The 17,258-nt window shown below is 48.5% G+C and overlaps 1 protein-coding gene and 1 pseudogene across 1 annotated transcript in view; one reads left to right on the top strand and one right to left on the bottom strand.

The window, feature by feature from the left end:
• Positions 1-17,258, bottom strand: part of Plcg2 (phospholipase C gamma 2) — a 124,246-nt gene that overhangs the window by 57,697 nt on the left and 49,291 nt on the right. The window contains exons 5-7 of the mRNA XM_027933125.2: positions 16,323-16,370; positions 7,126-7,210; positions 5,665-5,748 (exon numbers count right to left, since the gene is read on the bottom strand). Coding sequence (XP_027788926.1) covers positions 5,665-5,748; positions 7,126-7,210; positions 16,323-16,370 — 217 coding nt within the window. The remainder of the gene's footprint in view (positions 1-5,664; positions 5,749-7,125; positions 7,211-16,322; positions 16,371-17,258) is intronic.
• Positions 13,534-13,911, top strand: LOC114090838 (succinate dehydrogenase assembly factor 3, mitochondrial pseudogene; annotated as a pseudogene).

Here is a 17,258-nt window from a genome sequence, read left to right as displayed (position 1 = left end):
AAAACAGCCACCAGGCCACCTGGGTCCTCTTGCCAAACTACCTGGAATTGTGAGGATGAGGAATATCGCTGATAGTCTAGAGGCAGCCCACAGGCTGGGGAAGCACAGGGGAGGGTCCCCATCAGTGTACACAGGTGTGTTACTTTTTTCTGGAAAGATGATCCATATCTTCCATCAGCATCCCAGAGAAGTAGTTCACCCCCAAAGGCTAAGGGCCACTCTTTAGAGAAACGCAGAAGTACTTCCTTTCATGGCACAGCCGTAAATGGGGGGTGGCTTTGCCAGCTGCTCTTTGAGCTTACTTGGCACTTGGGTCACCAGGTCAAGCTGGTGCTGAAGGCCTGGTGGTCTGGGGCTCTGCAAACCCAGGACACCTGGAGACAGCACAGAGTGTGACGCCCCTGGGGACTGCCCCACCTTCCCGTCCCTGTTGATAGGGTTCAGGAGCTCCACCTCATTCTGTGCTTGAGGGAGATGGATGGTGAAGGAGGTGCCACTGGACACAGAGCTTCCCGGAGCCAGGAAAGACCCTGGCTTCCCCTCTCTGTAGGTCCCAACTTCTTACGGACCACCCTACTTGCTGAATCAACCAAAGACCATGCACAAAGGTGCCTGGATACGCGTTTGCAGGAGCTGCCACTGGGGCACAGAAAGGGGAGGAGCCCTCAAGGAAGAGCTAAGAACAGAGAGGAAAACATTGCTCCCCGTGCCCAGCACTTGGGCAGCCCAGGAGGAAGCAAACCTGGGACTCTGAACTTAGAGACAAAGCTGCCTGGAAATATGTTCAAACCCTGATTGACGGCAGCGGGCGTGGGGCAGGGAGCAAAGGACAGGAGTGGATGATGCCTCCGGGGCTCTTCCAACAGAGGGATCCAGGCCCAGCTTCTCCTCACATCCATCCTAGTAGACAAGTAATAAAATACCCCCTTCTCAGAAAAAAAGGAAAAGGGTCAGAAAGGACAAAGACCTGTGCCAAAAGAACACGCCTAACAGTTCCAGGGTCCAGAATTTCACCAGCTGGATCTCCAGGGCCCCACATGCAGATGCCACCACGCAAGTCAAACAGGTGAGATCCCAGCAATCAGAGAATATTCTAGATGCTCCAGGCACATAATGGAGGCAGCAATTAACTTAACCCAGCATTACCGAGCAGGAAGATGTGGTCAGATCCTCCCTACCCAGGGGACCAGGGTGGATTTTGCACAACTCTGGGCAATGCCCAGGACCCAGCCACCCCAGCAAGGGATGCGTGTGTGGTCGGGGAGCTATGTGCTATGCTAACCTCTATGCACCCTCTGGGGTCCTGCAAGCCTCTGCAGATGAGTCGAACAAATGACTAAAACAACAGACAAGTTCGCTTTCCCTGGAGCTAAAAGATGACAAGGAGACATCACCTTTGAATTGGTCCCAGGAGAAGTAGAAGTCACCAGCTGGAAGGAGACATGCCAAAGGGAGGGGACAGCAGACCCCAGAGGCATGCAGATCAGGGAATGGAGTTTTTCCACATCAATGGAGGCAAGTCCAGCATTTGAGAGCTGTAACTCATCATGCCTGATCACTGCACTTAGCAGGTAGGAACCCTCTGGTCCTAGGAGGCCAAGGGCCAACCAGAGAGTCACTGCCAACTTGTGCCCAGCAGACTCTCCTCCTCTCCAGCCATCATCAACAAGAATATCTGCACCATTCCTGGGGACCCTCGGCCTAGGCATCTTTAAGATGCCTCATGCCCTCCACACTTGCTCCCGTAGGAAAGTTGCAAGCATAATCATTAAACTTCTCATTGAATGTAAGGCACAACCATAGGTAGGTTTACAGGCTTTTTAATTTTTTTTTTTTTTAAGGTACTAGGGATTGAGCTCAGAGGTACTCTACCCTGAGCTACATCCCCAGCCCTTTTCTTTTTTTATTTATTCTAATTTGTTACATATGACAGCAGAATGCATTCATTACAAGTCATATTACACATATAAAGCTCAATTTTTCATGCCTCTGATTGTACACAAAGTAGAGTCACACCATTCATGTCTTCATACATGTACTTACAGTAACAATGTCCATCTCATTCCACTGTCATGCACCACCATGCCTGGATAATTCTCCTTCCATTTGTAAGCATTTTCTCCTTTTATATACAAGGTGTGCTCTACCCACCAGGGACCTCACAGGCTTGACCAGGAGGTAGCTGGGGTTCTATTGTACATGTTTGAAATGACTTAGTATCAAAGTTTTAAGAGTCAACAAGAAGCATCAGTGGTTGGGCATCAAAGTTGGGCAGGAGAACTCAAGTCCTTGATCTGTGGCTTACTAGAGGTGTAACCTCCAGTGAGGGGCCTCTCTGAGCCTTAGCTCCTTCATCCATAAATTGGAGACTAACAATACCCCTTTCACAGGGCTGAGAATTAAATGTTTGTACTTAGCACTTAGCACAGTATCTAACATACAGTCCACCCAAAGAAATGTAAGCTATTATCTGCATAATAATATTATTATAATCTACTTAGATGTATATCCCCTCATGGGGAGGGCACACTTGAAATTAAATTACCTTCCTGCTGCTGCCCAACTTTCAGAAGCCTTGAGGCTTGATAGCTGAGGTGTAGGCAGGTAGGTGATTAACACAAGAAGGAATCGGCATCCTCAAGCTGGAAAGCATTTGGCTACTGATTAGCAAAACCCACTCCCCAGTTTCAAATCTGAGTCCTCAGGACGGCTCTGTCTCTCCAAGGCACCTGAGAAATCCAACTAATGCCCACTCCCCACTCGGTCAGGAAGCTATTGCCTTTCTCTGCCCGGTGCTTCCAGCCAGCTCAGAATTGGAACAGTCTGCTGGCAGATTAGGGGAGGGGCAAGGAGCCCCCCACCCCAGGAACAGCTCAAGCAGCCAGGACACTGTTCACACAGCTGGGGGCTTGGTCATTCAAATTCTAAACCACTGAGTTTGCAACTGCAGCAGAGGAGCTTTATACCCTCCCATGGTAAGACCCAGAACTGCTGTGGCCTGGCAGACAACATGAATGAGGAGAGAGCTGGGCAGGGCTGGGTCAAGCAGGAACGGGACACATTCCTCCCTTTTGCTGACCACCACGGGGAGCTATGGACCCATTTTTAGATGGATCTCGATTTTTTTAAGGATGCCCAAAAATCTGAATTTTAATATATGCTTTCCCAACCTTTAAACAAAAGCTTGATTTTTAAACTATTTAAACCACTGGACAGGACAAGTTCAATCAGATGCAGGCCCAATGTGGCATTCTGACCACCAAGGGGCAACCTTGGGCAGAGTTCAATTTTCCCCAAAGTCCCACCCAGGTGATACTCCTGGGGGTTCAGGGATCCCGCAAAACTCAAATTTCTTCTCTCACACACATGCTTTAAAAAGAACCCATACAGCCAGGCGCAGAGTGGTGCCTCAGGAGGCCGAGGCAGGAGGATCACAAGTTCCAAGCCAGCCTCAGCAACAGCAAGGCACTAAGCCACTCAGTGAGACCCTGTCTCTAAATAAAATACAAAATAGGGCTGGGGATGTGGCTCGTGGTCGAATGCCCCTGAGGTCAATCCAGGGTAACCCCCCCAAAAAAATTTTTTTAAATAAAAAACAGAATCCATATAATAGGTGAAATATATCTTGGGCTGGGGGTTAGATAGAGGGCAGGGTTAGCTTGTGCCAAGCCCTGGGTTCAATCCCCAGCACTGCAAAAACACAATGTAGGTACAATTTTCCCACCGAGGAGGCCCCCACCTGTGCAGGCAGGGGGGGAGCAGCCTTTGGCAGACCTACCAATTCTCAAGCTTTGCCATTAGTCCAATGGGACAGCGTCCTGAACTTTCAGGGCAAATTATGACAGACATTGTCAAGTACATAAGGCAGCAATGGCCATCACCAGGATTTCACGTGCACGTCACCATCAAAACACTTTTGTTATCCTCAAGAACTAACTATGGATAAAATAATAGATTCTGACCTAAAAGAGTATTGAAATATGCAGTTTTGTTGTTGTTATTAAGGTCTCATATTTAAAGGAGGACTTCTATAGATTTAGAAGTTTGAAACCTTTGGTCTGATTTAATATCTTCATTTTGATGCAGAAGCTGCATCAGGGAATAAAGATGGCTTCCCTCAGCATCACTCGGGTCAGTTAGAGATCAAACTCGGGTAGAATTCACTTCCCCCAGCTCCAAAGCCTATGATCTTTCTACTCTTATTTAGCAAACCAATAATTAATTATTATATATGTGAAAAGTGAACACATAGCAATTGAATTTTTTACTCCACAAAATATGAGTCTTCCCCAATCTAGACAGAGAGGGAAGGCTTCTCCCCTTTCTCCACCTCTTGTGAAGTTCCGTGGCTAACAACTACCCACTGCATAGCCAGCCTGCCCTGCATGCAGAAGACAATAATCATCATCTAGTAAAATTCACACAGACACTTGAAACTCCTGGTCTCCTACCCAGACCCTCCCAGTGCCCTGTGGGATGGGACTCATCACCTCCATTGCACAGAAGAGAAGACTAAGATTCAGTGCAGTCAGGGGCTTGTCCAAGATCACAAAGCTAGCTGGCCAGAGGAACCAGAGACCACTGGTGCCAAGTCCCACATGCACCCCGCTCTCTGGAAGCTCCCTCTGGAACCCCTCTACAGTCTGCAAAGCCTTTTCCAGCTGTAAAAAGCAAGAGCTACATTGAACGTGTGCCGCCCACCAGCTACGGCGTGGCATTGCCCCGAATAGCCCATCTTTCAACTTGATGCTTTACAGGGCATTTTTATTACCAAAGTAACATGCAACTTGGAACCAGTCGGAGGAAATAATGTTCAAAGAAGAGTTACTTCTTCCTCCTGCCCACCCTCCCAATCCAGCACATGGATGAAATCAACATTCAGTGGGAGTTACGTATTCTTCCTCACTCTCTCCTGGCTCATGAACTTGCATGCAAAGAGACATTGGAGTGCTGTGGTGGGCCATGCTTTCGTAAACCAGACCTAGCTCCTTGCCCTCCCCACAGGACAGCACCAGCATCCTCCCAGGCCAGGAGAAACAGAACTGACTGTCATCAGCCGCTTAAAGGCACACAGTGTGGAGGGGCCATGAGTCACCAGGCTACTCCTCTTCTGAGAGGCATTCAGAAGACTCCCAGGTATGTTGGCAGCATAAGAAAAGCTACCATAAACATCTGGACTACATCCTTAGTCCCTCATTCCTGCAAAACAGTCTCCAAAATGCCACTTTCAGGTCAAAATGTAAGTGCATCTTAATTTTAAAAGTCTACTGTTTTCATGAAAAAATAAGTCCACATAAAAAATAGGAATAAAAGTGTTAAAATAAGAAACACACGTGACCCTTCAGCGCAGAGACGGCTGCTATGAATAATTTGCTAATTTCCTTCCAGAATGAGATAAGACAGTAGTCGTTGCACTCTGTACCTTCATAGCTCAGATTAGGTTCACACCCCACCAGAAGGGATGCAGGCCTCAAGCCACCACCCTGTCCCTTTCCCTGTAGCTCCCCCACAGTTCTTTTTGCCAACCTAATAAATGAAAATGTATGTCACTGTCATTCCCATCTTATGTTTCCTTGACCAAACGGGAGGTCAGATACTTCCTGTGGGTTTTTCAGACACAAGCCAGGCTTCAAATAGGAGACAGAGCATCATTTGAAATCTTACCGATTTCTGCTGCTCAAACATAAGTTTTTTATAGAAGAGGTGGAACTGTTCAAAGCTGAGTTCATCTTTATGTGCACCAATTTCCTGTAAATAAAAAAAAAAAAACAATGACCACATAGTGTTGGGTGTCCGCCATAAGAAGGCCTCCCCGCCTGCAGGAACTGGACATCATTCCTTCAACGACAGCTCAGAGCCTCCTCTGTTCCTCTGAGCCAAGCTGTCCACAAGTTTCCCAAGTCACCCGTCTGAGAGAACGTACAGGGACCGCCACCAAGGCCAGCCCTCCCTTGAGCCCCCAGGGGAAGAGTCTCAGCCAGGTTTCCAAGAGCCATCGTGAACAATTCCTCCTCCTGTGGGCAGGAGGTACTTTCTTTGGAATTCTGAATCCAGACATACTTATAAAGTATATATACATAATAAATTTTTTAAAGCATAAATTAAAAAAAAAAAACCTGATTGTCAATCAGAAGTTGGACAGAATTCAGCTCCAATCAACTGCTATTTAGGGCTCTGAGTAATTTAATTGACCCTTTCAGACCCTCAGTATCTTCATCTATTAAACAGGAGGCCCATCACCAACCTCCTTATCTTCCCTGAAACCAAGTAAGATAACAGATACAAAATGCCTGGCTACACAAATGCCTGATAAGAACAAGATTCTGATCACTCAGGGATCAATGATAAATGCTCGCCTCATCTCCCTTCTCTTCTCAAATCCCGCCTGTTTCTGTTGAGGACCAGTGTGGGACAGTGGGGTATGTCAAAGCATGGCGTGGTCAGCCATGAAACGGGTTAGCTCCCCAGGCCCTCACTAGGACAGAATGAGCAGAGGAATCCTATGGATGATGGCTGACACTAGCATGGCCACAAGTCCCATGGGGCTCCTGAGATCCAGTACCCACTTCCTGTCAAATCACAAGGTGCCCGTCCTTCATTATCTTTGTGCATCCTTGCCCCACCCAGAGAAGCCCCCCTGACCCTCATGACTCAGGGGCTTCACTATCCTGCTCCAACAGCTCCAGAACACGACAACAAAAGCAAACTCAATGAGAGGTGGACGGACAGACAGCTAGAGGACAGGTGGGGGGAATCCAGAGCCATCCCTCATGAGCACACCAACAGGACTTATCTACAAAACACTATTTTGCAAAAAATAAACATGTTCATGCTACTAGGAAGAAACTACGCAGCAGGAAGACCAGGCGACAGGGAAAAGAGCAATGAGTACAGATGCTCTGCCGCGGACGGCCCAGTGGTCTTCACCACGTCCTTGCAGGGACGGGGAACACGTCCGCAGCTATCACCCCATCTGCTGACTGGACGGGAACAGGTGCACTGGAGGCCAGGACTCTCTGGGCACCGCCCCACAGAGCTCCTGCTCCCAGGCAGCCATGGGCTCTGGGGAGAGGCACCACGTAGCCCTGAGTTCCTACGATTCCCAGGCTCAGCTTTGAAACTTACCGCAAGCTTATCTTTGAGGAACTTGGCACCGCTTACTTTGAAGTTGACCAGGGGTAAGATGGCCTTCAACTCTCGGAGGCTGATGCTGCAAAGGAGAAAAGACCCAGATCCATAGGCCTTGAGGGCTCGGCAGTGTAGGCTTCAGCCGGCCCCATGCTCCCACCTCCCACCCCTCCACGAGCAACCTGCCTGGCAGCTGCTTCCTGAGCAGCTAGGAACCAAACAGTCAGGGTTCAAGGAGGGGACCCCAGTGACGGAGGCTGGCCCCACCCCTCAGGGATGGCCACGGTCGTGGTAGGAGACGGGTGTATGGGGATGATGCCCCATGAGGAGGGCTGGCCTCACCCTCCAGAGATGGCCCGGGACCTCCAATACCAACTGCACAGGGGCTCAAAGCCAGGCCAGGTTACCAAGGCCAGAGGGGCTGGGGGGCGGGGGAGGCAGCATCTGAGCTGGTTATGCCCCAGGCATCAGCGGCCGCCCCCTGTGAAGCCCACATCAGTGGCCCCAGGGTTCAGAACAGGTGGGGGTCACTGGGGAGCCCACCAGAGGCCAGAGCTGAACAGCCAGAGTCAGAATCAAACTCCAGAACAGCCTCACGGCCAGAAGGGCTGCTCCCCAGCCTCCACGCACTTCCCCCAGTGCTCTGGCCCTCAGCTTCACTTCAAGAGGAGAGGAGAGTGCCTCCCAGGAAAGGGGACACTAGAGGTCACCCAACCACAGTGGTGACCACAGCTGAAACTCCTAAGTGCGTGCCGGGCGCAGGGTGCACTCCAGGTGCCCTGTGCAGTCCCTGGCTTCCACAGCCCTTGAAGGCAGCACAGCCACTACCATCTCCTCCGGCAAGGACAAGGCTCAGAGAGGCTGGGACCTGGCCCACGCCAGATTCAGACTCCAGCCCAGACTGCCACATCCAACTGCCACCAGGGAGTGCACACACCACAGGGACAGGTGAGACTAGAGTCTGTGACCCACAGGCAGGAGATCCAGACCCTTCCGGCCAGAGCGCCCAGCGTCTGATGGACTAGAGAGGGTCAAAGGAACCTGCCCCAGGTGTGGGCAGGAAACGACCCAGCTTCCTCCACCCGGGGAACTCAGCCCCACTGTTACTTTCTGAAGGGAGCACAGGTGATCGTCCGGTGGCTGCCCCTGAGGAAGGCTGGTATGCTCTGGCCACCCAGAGTCCCCACCTCCCACCTTCTTAAACTCTAGTTCTGACGCCTCTCTGCCATCAGAGCCCTTGACCTGTGAGCTGCTCCCCTGCCCACCCCCACTGCAGGGGCAGCAGCGCCTCCAGAGAGAGAAGCTCAGAGGAACAGAAAGCCCCCAAGGGCTGGGTGGGGCTTAGTGGGCAGAGAAGCCAGCAGGTGGGGGGCATTACCCCCCACAACTAAGAAACGCCTCCTGACTCATCTCCTGTGGGTGGAGGGGCCGAGGGTGCCAGCACGGCAGAGGCAGCAGAGAAAGGGTCTAGAACAGTTAGTTGGTAGTCCCGGGGGGCTCACACTGGGAGACGTCAGAGTCCCCTCGGGAGCCCAGGTTGCCACTGGGCAAAAGAAGCTTCCCATGTCCGAGAACAGAGAGGGTGAGGTGCACAGAGCTGAGGACCAGGGGAACAGATCTGGGACCCAGAGCATGGGAGTCAGAGCATCTGCAACACCTAAGCGCAACTGTCCCAAAGGCTTCGCCTTGGACCACAAAACCAGAGCCAGAGCTTCTAGAGCCCCCCTCTTCCCCACTTCTGGGTGTGCAGTTCCCAGCCAGCACTGGACATTCCTGGAGCTCAGCTCCACCTTCTCTGGCTGATCATCAGCTAGAAGGTGCCTAGCCCAAGGACCCTCAACTCTGCACCCCATGTGGCCACTGCCAAGCAAGTGACATTGGCAGCTCCCTAAACCCACCCCACCATCGCAGACCTCTACTATGACAATGACAGACACATGATCCGGGCCTTGCCCCAGGGTTTCCAGACCAACCCACTGAACCCTCCCACCAACCCCCAGCTGGGAGGCAGGGCTATTCTCTTTCACAGATGAAGAAACTGAGGCACAAGAAAATTAAACCATTTGTCCTGATTCACCCAACCAGCAGCAGAACTTTCTCCACCGCTGAAGACGTTCCACATCCAGGCCCTCCGCACACCTCGGCACCTCCGGCGGCCTCGTGTGGCTTCTGCAACCAAGGGGCTGCTTGTTTGCTTTTTGCTTTCAGGGTACTGGGGACTGAGCCCAGGGCTACCACTGAGCTACACCAGCCCTTTTAGGGGTTTTTGTTTTGTTTTTTTGAGACAGAGTCTCGCCAAGTTGCCATGCCTAGCCTTGAACTTGATCCTCCTGCCTCCGTTCCCTTGAGTGGCTGGGATTACAGGCGTGCACCACCATGCCGGCTCTGAGATACTATTTTCAAACCGTGTTCTAGGTTCTCTCCACCAGTAGCCCTTAGCAGATGGTCCCTCCAGCTTTATAGGAAGGGCTCGCAGCTGGGATTATGATTTTTTAAATTCTATTTAATTTTCATGATGATAAACAGCCGCGAGTGTTCAGCAGCTCCCAATCTGCACAAGCAGTTGGAGGGTCCTTCTGCCAACAGTTCCTGGACCCGCAGCATCCACCTCACCCAGGAATTCGTTAAAATGCAAATTCTTCAGCCCCAGCCCGGATCCACTGAGTCCACTTCCTTGGCCCGTGCATTCTAACCCTTCAGGGGATTCTGAGGCTTGCTCAAATTTAAAAACCTCTCTCTAACTCCCAACCCCTGCTTCAAGGAAAACTTCTAAAAATTTCCCATGGCGGAGGCAGTGCCCAGAACAACAAAATCTGCCCAGGGAGTTCTACTGTGCTGGAACCTCAACTACTAACCACATGAAACCCATTTGCATTCAGGGAGATAAATGGACCCACACCTGTCTCCCACCTGCAAAAAATGCCCATCCCACACCTCCCTAAAGGCCCAGCTCAGTGGCCCCTTTGTCCCTGCAGAGCTGAAGGAGAAAGGAAACCAATTCTGCTATGCAAATTCAGCGCTATCCACCCAGCGGGCAGGGAGGGAAAGAAAAGTAAGTACTGGTGAGGAGGTGGGGAAAACGGAACCTGCTAGGGGAACCTCTCACGGTGCCACCGCCAGGGAAAACAGGACAGCACTCCTCCAGATGCCAAGGAGACTCACCACCACTCCAGCACCTGCACTGCTCTGTGCAGACCCAGAGCAGAAGGTAGAGATGGCAGAGACCACCACCCCCCTGCTCACACAGCACACTCACCAGAGCAGAAAGCCAGAGCACCCACTGTGGAAGAGCAGACAGACAAAATGTGGTAGGACAGACACACAGCGCACCATCACCTGCCTCGAAAAGGAAGGAGATTCCAACACGCGACAGGGGGACGGACCTTGAAGACACTGCTCTGGGTGAACGGGGCCGAAAGACGGATGTCTCCCCATTCCACCCAGAAGAGGGGCTAAAGACATCAGAGACAGCACGGGGCTTCCAGGACTGGGGGAGGAGTGGGAGCTGCCCCTTAATGGCTCCAGAGTCTCAACTTGGAAGAAGAAAGATTTGTGGAGCGGACAGGGGTGGGGGTCAGCTGCAGACTGGGAACGCCTTAATCCCACAGAACCATGTGCCTGAAGGAGGCTGAGGCGTTATCTTCTGCCACAATAAAACAAAATTAAAATCTTATCTTTTTCATTGTAAAGTGACCAGTCAGGGTGAAGAAGGAAAGATTTCCCTGACTTTCAATAACACAAATTTTTTTAAAAATATCCAACAGCGGGACTACAAACCTTAGTGCCAACCTCAACAAGCGGGGCGGCTTTAAACAACTTCTCTGGCCCCAGGGACCTCATGTAGAAAAGGGGTCCCTACCTCGGCAGTGAGCTAAGAGCTTCCCATAAGTATGCAAAGAGCTTTTTGGGGTTGGGGCTGCTAAGCAAGTTCTCCACAAAACCAGCCGCGTCCATTTTGCTTCTGTAGAAGTTAAGAAGCCAGACGGTGGCTTGGGCCAAGCAAAGCCCCTGTGTTTAGGGCTCCACCCAAACCAGGCCAGCTCCACGCCTGCCCTCCGGTCCTTGTGCTCCTCTTGTGGCTGCTTGGTCTTCACAGCCAGTCAACTGATATGGGCGTCAGGAAAGGGTGAGATATTGGCAGAACTGAAAGGAGCTGCTCTTCACAGCTTCCTTGACCAAGCTCCCTTTGAAAAGCTCCCTCCTGCCCTCACGGAAAAGGTGGGATTGTCCACATGTTGGCAGAGCAGCAGGGCTCAGCCACTGGGAGGGAGATGGGAGCGCCTGACCAGGGCCCCATCCAGGACAGGACGCCCTCTCTGCTGAGGGCCTGGACCAGAGCGCGGAAAGGTGGGTCTCCACACAAGACCTGCAGAATCACCCTGGGCGACAGCGAGGTTGCCAATTCTTGGCCACATAAGGAGGAGAAGCAGAATCTGAAACCAGTACAACAACCCCATGCCACCACGGTGGGGACAGGGGCGGCCAGGATGGCTCTTTCTGTCACCCTTTGCCAGTGTCCATGATGAATCACATAAACCACAGAGAAGGAAAACACAGTGGGGGGGCGCCCCCTCCAAGACTGAAGGAAACCAGGGTGTTCAAAATCTGCAACAGGGCCTCACCGGCTCCAGCCCAGTGTCCCCAGAGGACGGCCATCTGTGCACGAGACAGGGAACATGGAGGGGACAAGGGAGGGGACCCCAGGAGGAAGAAGCAAGGCAGGGGCTTCGGGCTGAGCTGATGTTCCCAGGTCTTAACCACCTCATGGTTAATAGCTCCAAATCCTCCTGTCACCGCACTGAGGGGAAGCCACAGAGGCCACCCAAAGCCCGACTTCGATGAGAGATGGACTCCATAAGGATGGAAAGGCTCTTGGGAAGGTGAGGGAAGTGCTGGCTGTTGAGTTACTGCCTTGAGTATGACAGATATTTCTAGACCAAGAATAAATGAAAAGGAAAAAAAATTAAAGGTCAAATGTGAAGCTAAAAAGAGAAAATCATTGCAAAGTGCACAGAGCCCACCAGCTGAGCGTGAGTGCTCAGTAAATAGCTTCCATCTTTTCATTATTAAGAAGAACTGGATCATAACCCCCAAGAAAAGGAAAGGGGTCAACCCTGCCCAAAAGAAGGATATGCAAATTTAAGCAAAAATACACCCCTGCCTTTCACCCATCAGATTAACAGAGGGCGAGGTCCAATGCTGGGCTCCAGCCTCTGCAGGAAGCACACATTGCCACGCCCAGGCACATGTCACACCAGCGACACTCAGCAGCCCATGTTGCCCGTGGATACCTTCAAGTTCACACAAACACGGCAGGATTTGCAGAGCCACGTTGTTGACAGTAACAACACAAGTATCAGGAACAACTCTGTCCCTTGATAAGGGAGTGATGTTTGGAACTACACCACATTCAGCTAAGGAAAAACCAAAACCACATATTTGTTAAAGAAAATGCCTAGCACAGTGCTGGGTGTGCTGACTGGGATACTCCACCAAGGTCCTGTCCAGCACGCTGCATGGGGTCGCCCAGCGTGCTTGCCCAGCCCAGCCCACAAGCCATGACCAAGTAACTCTGTTTGCCCCTTCACGGTCAGCCTCGCTCCCACCACAAGCTGTAGGCGTGAGGGATCATGCGTCCCACTATTCCCAAGGTACAGAGGTGCTCAAATGTCTGTGAATAGGGTCACGTCCTCTCTGAAGCTGGACTGGGATCCTCCCTGGAATGGAGGCTCAGCCCACACAGAATATACTGTCACCACTAAACTCAGCAGCCCTTCATGATATCCCTGAAGACATTAGGGATTCGGAGGAACCTGCCTCAGCATCATAAAGGCTATAATATGAAAAACCGAAAGCCAACCTCATGGTAAATGGGGAAAAACTGAAAGCACTTCCTTTAAAATCTGAGAAAGGATGTCCCCTCTCACCACTCCTATTTTATATAGTGCTAGAAATTCGAGCCAGAGCAATTAGACAAGAAAAGGAAATTAAAGGGATAAAAATAGGAAAGAAAAAAGTCAAATTATCACGGTTTGCAGATGACAATAAGCCTGTACCTAGAAGATCCAGAAAACTGCACCAAAAGACTGAGAGGTAATAAACAATTGCACCAAAGGAGCAGGTTACAAAATCAACATACAAAAATCAATAGCTTTCCTATATACCAACAAGGAATCTGCAGAGAAAGAAATCAGGAAAACAATTCCTTCGCAATAACCTCAAAAAATAATATATGTAGGAATAAACCTAACCAAGGAGGTAAAAGATCTCTACAGTTAAATAAAAAAAAAAACTATAGAACATTGGAAAAAGAAATTGAAGGAGACCTCAGAAGATGGAAAGACCTTCATGTTCGTGGACAGGAAGAATTAATATTGTTAAAATGGCCATATAGCGCATGGTGAAATGCCTGGTATGCACGTTTCTCAGGTCCATAGCTTATATAGGCGGATCTTGCAACTACACCAGGTTCTACCCCCGGACCTTAAATCTCTGGGTGACCAGTACGTGAAGGACGGATTTAGGCGACATAAGACCATTGGTTCTGACAAGGCCCAGCATTTCTTGCAGGAATGGGAGGTGTATGCATCAATGTTATGGGAACAAGCTAATGAATACAGACAAAATTCAACTGAAAGAGCATGTTTTGGCACCTCCCTCCCAGAAGAAAAACTTAATGACTTTCGTGATGAGCAAATTGGACAGTTACAGGAACTGATGCGAGAAATTACTAAACCCAACAGGCAATTTAGTATCACGGAGTCTACAAAACCAAAATTTTAGTAAATACAGTAAAGGTTTGACAAAATAGAAAATTTAGAACCTTTTAATTATCATTGGTTTTTTTAAAGTTATTATTTCATCCTTACATATTATTTTATTTTTGGCTTTTATGAATGCAGTATATGGACCAGGATCACCAGCAGACAACTGGAAAACTTTAGGACATTGTTGGAATAGCAGTATTTACTGAATGGAATTTGATTTTGTGCATTAAGTAAGGAAGCCTCCAAAATGAAATATTGAGAATTTTTTGTATACAAGTTTGTTTTAAATGCTGATGTTCAAGCATTAGAGACTTTCTTTTGCTACATCAGTCAAGTATATCATAATGAAAAATGTAGAATTTCAACAAATTTATTAGATTGTCATTCTGAAAGTATCATTTCCACTTTAATAATTGCATAGATGATTATTCTGCATGTCTCCTTCTGACTCGTTGTTTATTCACAATGAAATGTTAAAGAGAAGCTTTAATATTCAGTATTATATTATCATTTGCATAGTAGATTGTACAAAGTATAATAATGTTTCTACAGTATTTATAACGAATGGCCCTTCAAATTAAAAAAAAAAATGGCATTATACCAAAAGTAATGTACATCTAAAGACCAATGACATTCTTCACACAACTAGAAAAAAGCAGTCCTAAAATTCATGTGGAGGAATAAAAGACCCAGAGTAGCCAAAGCAATTTTAAGCCAAAAAAGTAATGCTGCGGTGATCAAAGTATGCTATAGAGCTGTAGTAACAAAACTGCATGGTACTGGCACAAAAACAGACACATAGACCAACGGTACAGAAGATAGAGAGATAAGCCCACACAGGTACAGTCACTAATCCTTGACAAAAGTACCAGAAACATACATTGGAGAAAAGACAGCCTTTTTAACAAACGGTGTTGGGACAACCAGTTATCCATATGTAGAAGAATGAAATTAGACCCTTTTGTCTCACATTGCACAAAAGTAAACTCAAAACGGATCAAAGAATTCAGAATTTGACCAGAAACTATTCAACTTCTAGAAGAAAATACAGGGTCAACACTCCAACTTTTTTATATATATATATAATTTTTTTTAAAGAGAGAGTTAGAGAGAACTTTTTAATATTTATTTTTTTAGTTTTCGGCGGACACAACATCTTTGTTTGTACGTGGTGCTGAGGATCGAACCCGGGCCACACGCATGCCAGGCGAGCGTGCTACTGCTTGAGTCACATCCCCAGCCCAACACTCTAACTTTCAAACACAGGCAACAACTTTCTTAATAGGACCCCTAAAGCTCAGGAAACAATTCCAAGAGTTAATTAATGGAATAGCATCAAATTAAAAATTTCTGCCAAGCAAAGTAAGCAAATAGGAATGTGAAGAGAGAATCTATCACTTGGGAGAAAATCTTTGCTAGCTACTCTTCTGACCTCTGTCTTAATATCCAGAATATATAAGGAGCTCAAAAAATTTTACACCAAAAAAAAATGAAATAACCCAATTAATAACTGGGCAAATGGAATTAGACAAGTTCTCAAAAGAAGAAACATAAATGGTCAACAAATACATGAAAAAAAATTCAACATCATTAACAGTTAGGAAATGCAACTATACTGAAATCTCACTTCACAGCAGTCAGAATGGAAGTCATCAAGAATACGAATGATAAATAAATGCTGAAGAGGATGTGGGGGGAAAAGGGACACCTTTATACTGTTGTGACAGCAAATCAGTACAGTCGCTGAGGAAATCAGTAGGACGTGTTCTCAAAAGACTAGGAATGGACCATAGGCCCCAGCTACACCAGTGCTCAGTATGTTTCCTAAAAGTTAAAGTAGTCCCACTACAGATACATACGTGCATCCCATGTTTATCGCATCACAATTTACAACAGAGAAAAATGAAATTACTGCATTTGTAGGGAAATGGAGGGAACTAGAGACTACCCTGTTAAGTGAAATAAGCCAGACTCAGAAATTAAGGTTCACATGCTTTCTGTAATATGTGGAAACCAGAGAGGAAAAGGGAAAAGAAACGGGGGGGGGGGGGGGGATCTCATGAAAATCCAAGGGAGATCAGTACAGGAGAGGAGTGGAAGGCACCGAGGGAGGGGGTAAGCGCTGGGTAGTGATAGTAGCCAAATTATATTGTCATATGGCGTGCATCTAAAAATATTAACAACCAATCCATCCAACTGTATAACGATAATGCATCAATTTAAAAATGTGGAGGAAAAAAAAAAAAAAGAAAATTTTGTCACCACTAACCCCCAGCACCTAGCTTGGTATCTGGCCCTCCATCAGCCAAGTGTGATCTCACGAGGACCTTGTCCACCACAAAGCATGCTCCAAGCCCCTTGGAACATTTGAAGAAAAAATGAAAATTGGAGTCCATGGAAAACAGCAAAACTGTGCAAGAGTCTTACCTGTTTCTTCTGGTTTGATCTACAGAATAAATCTGTTTCCTCAGCCAACTGGAAAGAGATTGAGACAAACAATAAAAAAGAAAGAAATTAGAAAATAGTGAAGTCTAAGCAAGTTCTAAGGGGCGGGGACAAAAGGAAGAGAAGCAAAAAGAATTTTAGACAAGTGTGTTGGCCCACACTGGTAATCCCAGCCACTTGGAAGGCTGAGGCAGGAGGATGGCAAGTTATCAGCCAGCCTCAGCAATTTGGTGAAGCCCCAAGCAACTCGCAAGACGGTGTCTCTAAATAAAACACAAAAAAAGGGCTAGAGATATGGCTCAGTGGTTCAGTGCCTCTGTGTTCAATCCCCGGTACCAAAAACATAAAATAAGAAGTGTTTGGGCAGCTTGGGAAGAGGTTTCCCTATGGCTGAAGACCTCATTTGAGCCAAGAGGGCCCCTTCCACAAGAAGAGGCTGGGCTTCTGCATAACGGTGTTTCCTTCTAATGACAGTTACTAGTCCCCAAATAGCTGGTTAAGAAAAACAGCAGAAGTGGGGCCTTTGGTTTACCGGGGGCAGTAACTCGTGCTCAGATCCCACCGATACCCATCAGCTTGAGAGACAATCCTGAGAAAGCCTCTGTCAACCACGAGGGAGTGACAGGGGACAAACTCCAGCCCTGACTCTGGCTGCCTCGGTTTGGGCCACCTGCCCCCCACTGAGTCCTAACAGAAGGACGCCCTCCCGACATGCCACACCAGTGGAAGTTTCCATTTCAGTCCCAATGCTCTGCTCACTCGAAGGCCAAGGCTAAAGAGTAGCCCGAGAGCCTGACTGGAAGCACTGGAGAGCCCACAATCCCACGCGCCCACGGCCCACAGGCTCCGGGTGCACCTCCAAGATGCAACGCCCCACCCCCTTCCCTTTAGCCCGTTGTCCAAGGAGTGAATGAGCGA

This window comes from Marmota flaviventris, chromosome 18 (assembly GCF_047511675.1).
Source record: "Marmota flaviventris isolate mMarFla1 chromosome 18, mMarFla1.hap1, whole genome shotgun sequence".
NCBI lineage: Eukaryota > Metazoa > Chordata > Mammalia > Rodentia > Sciuridae > Marmota > Marmota flaviventris.
This window is presented reverse-complemented; position numbering and strand designations above follow the sequence as displayed.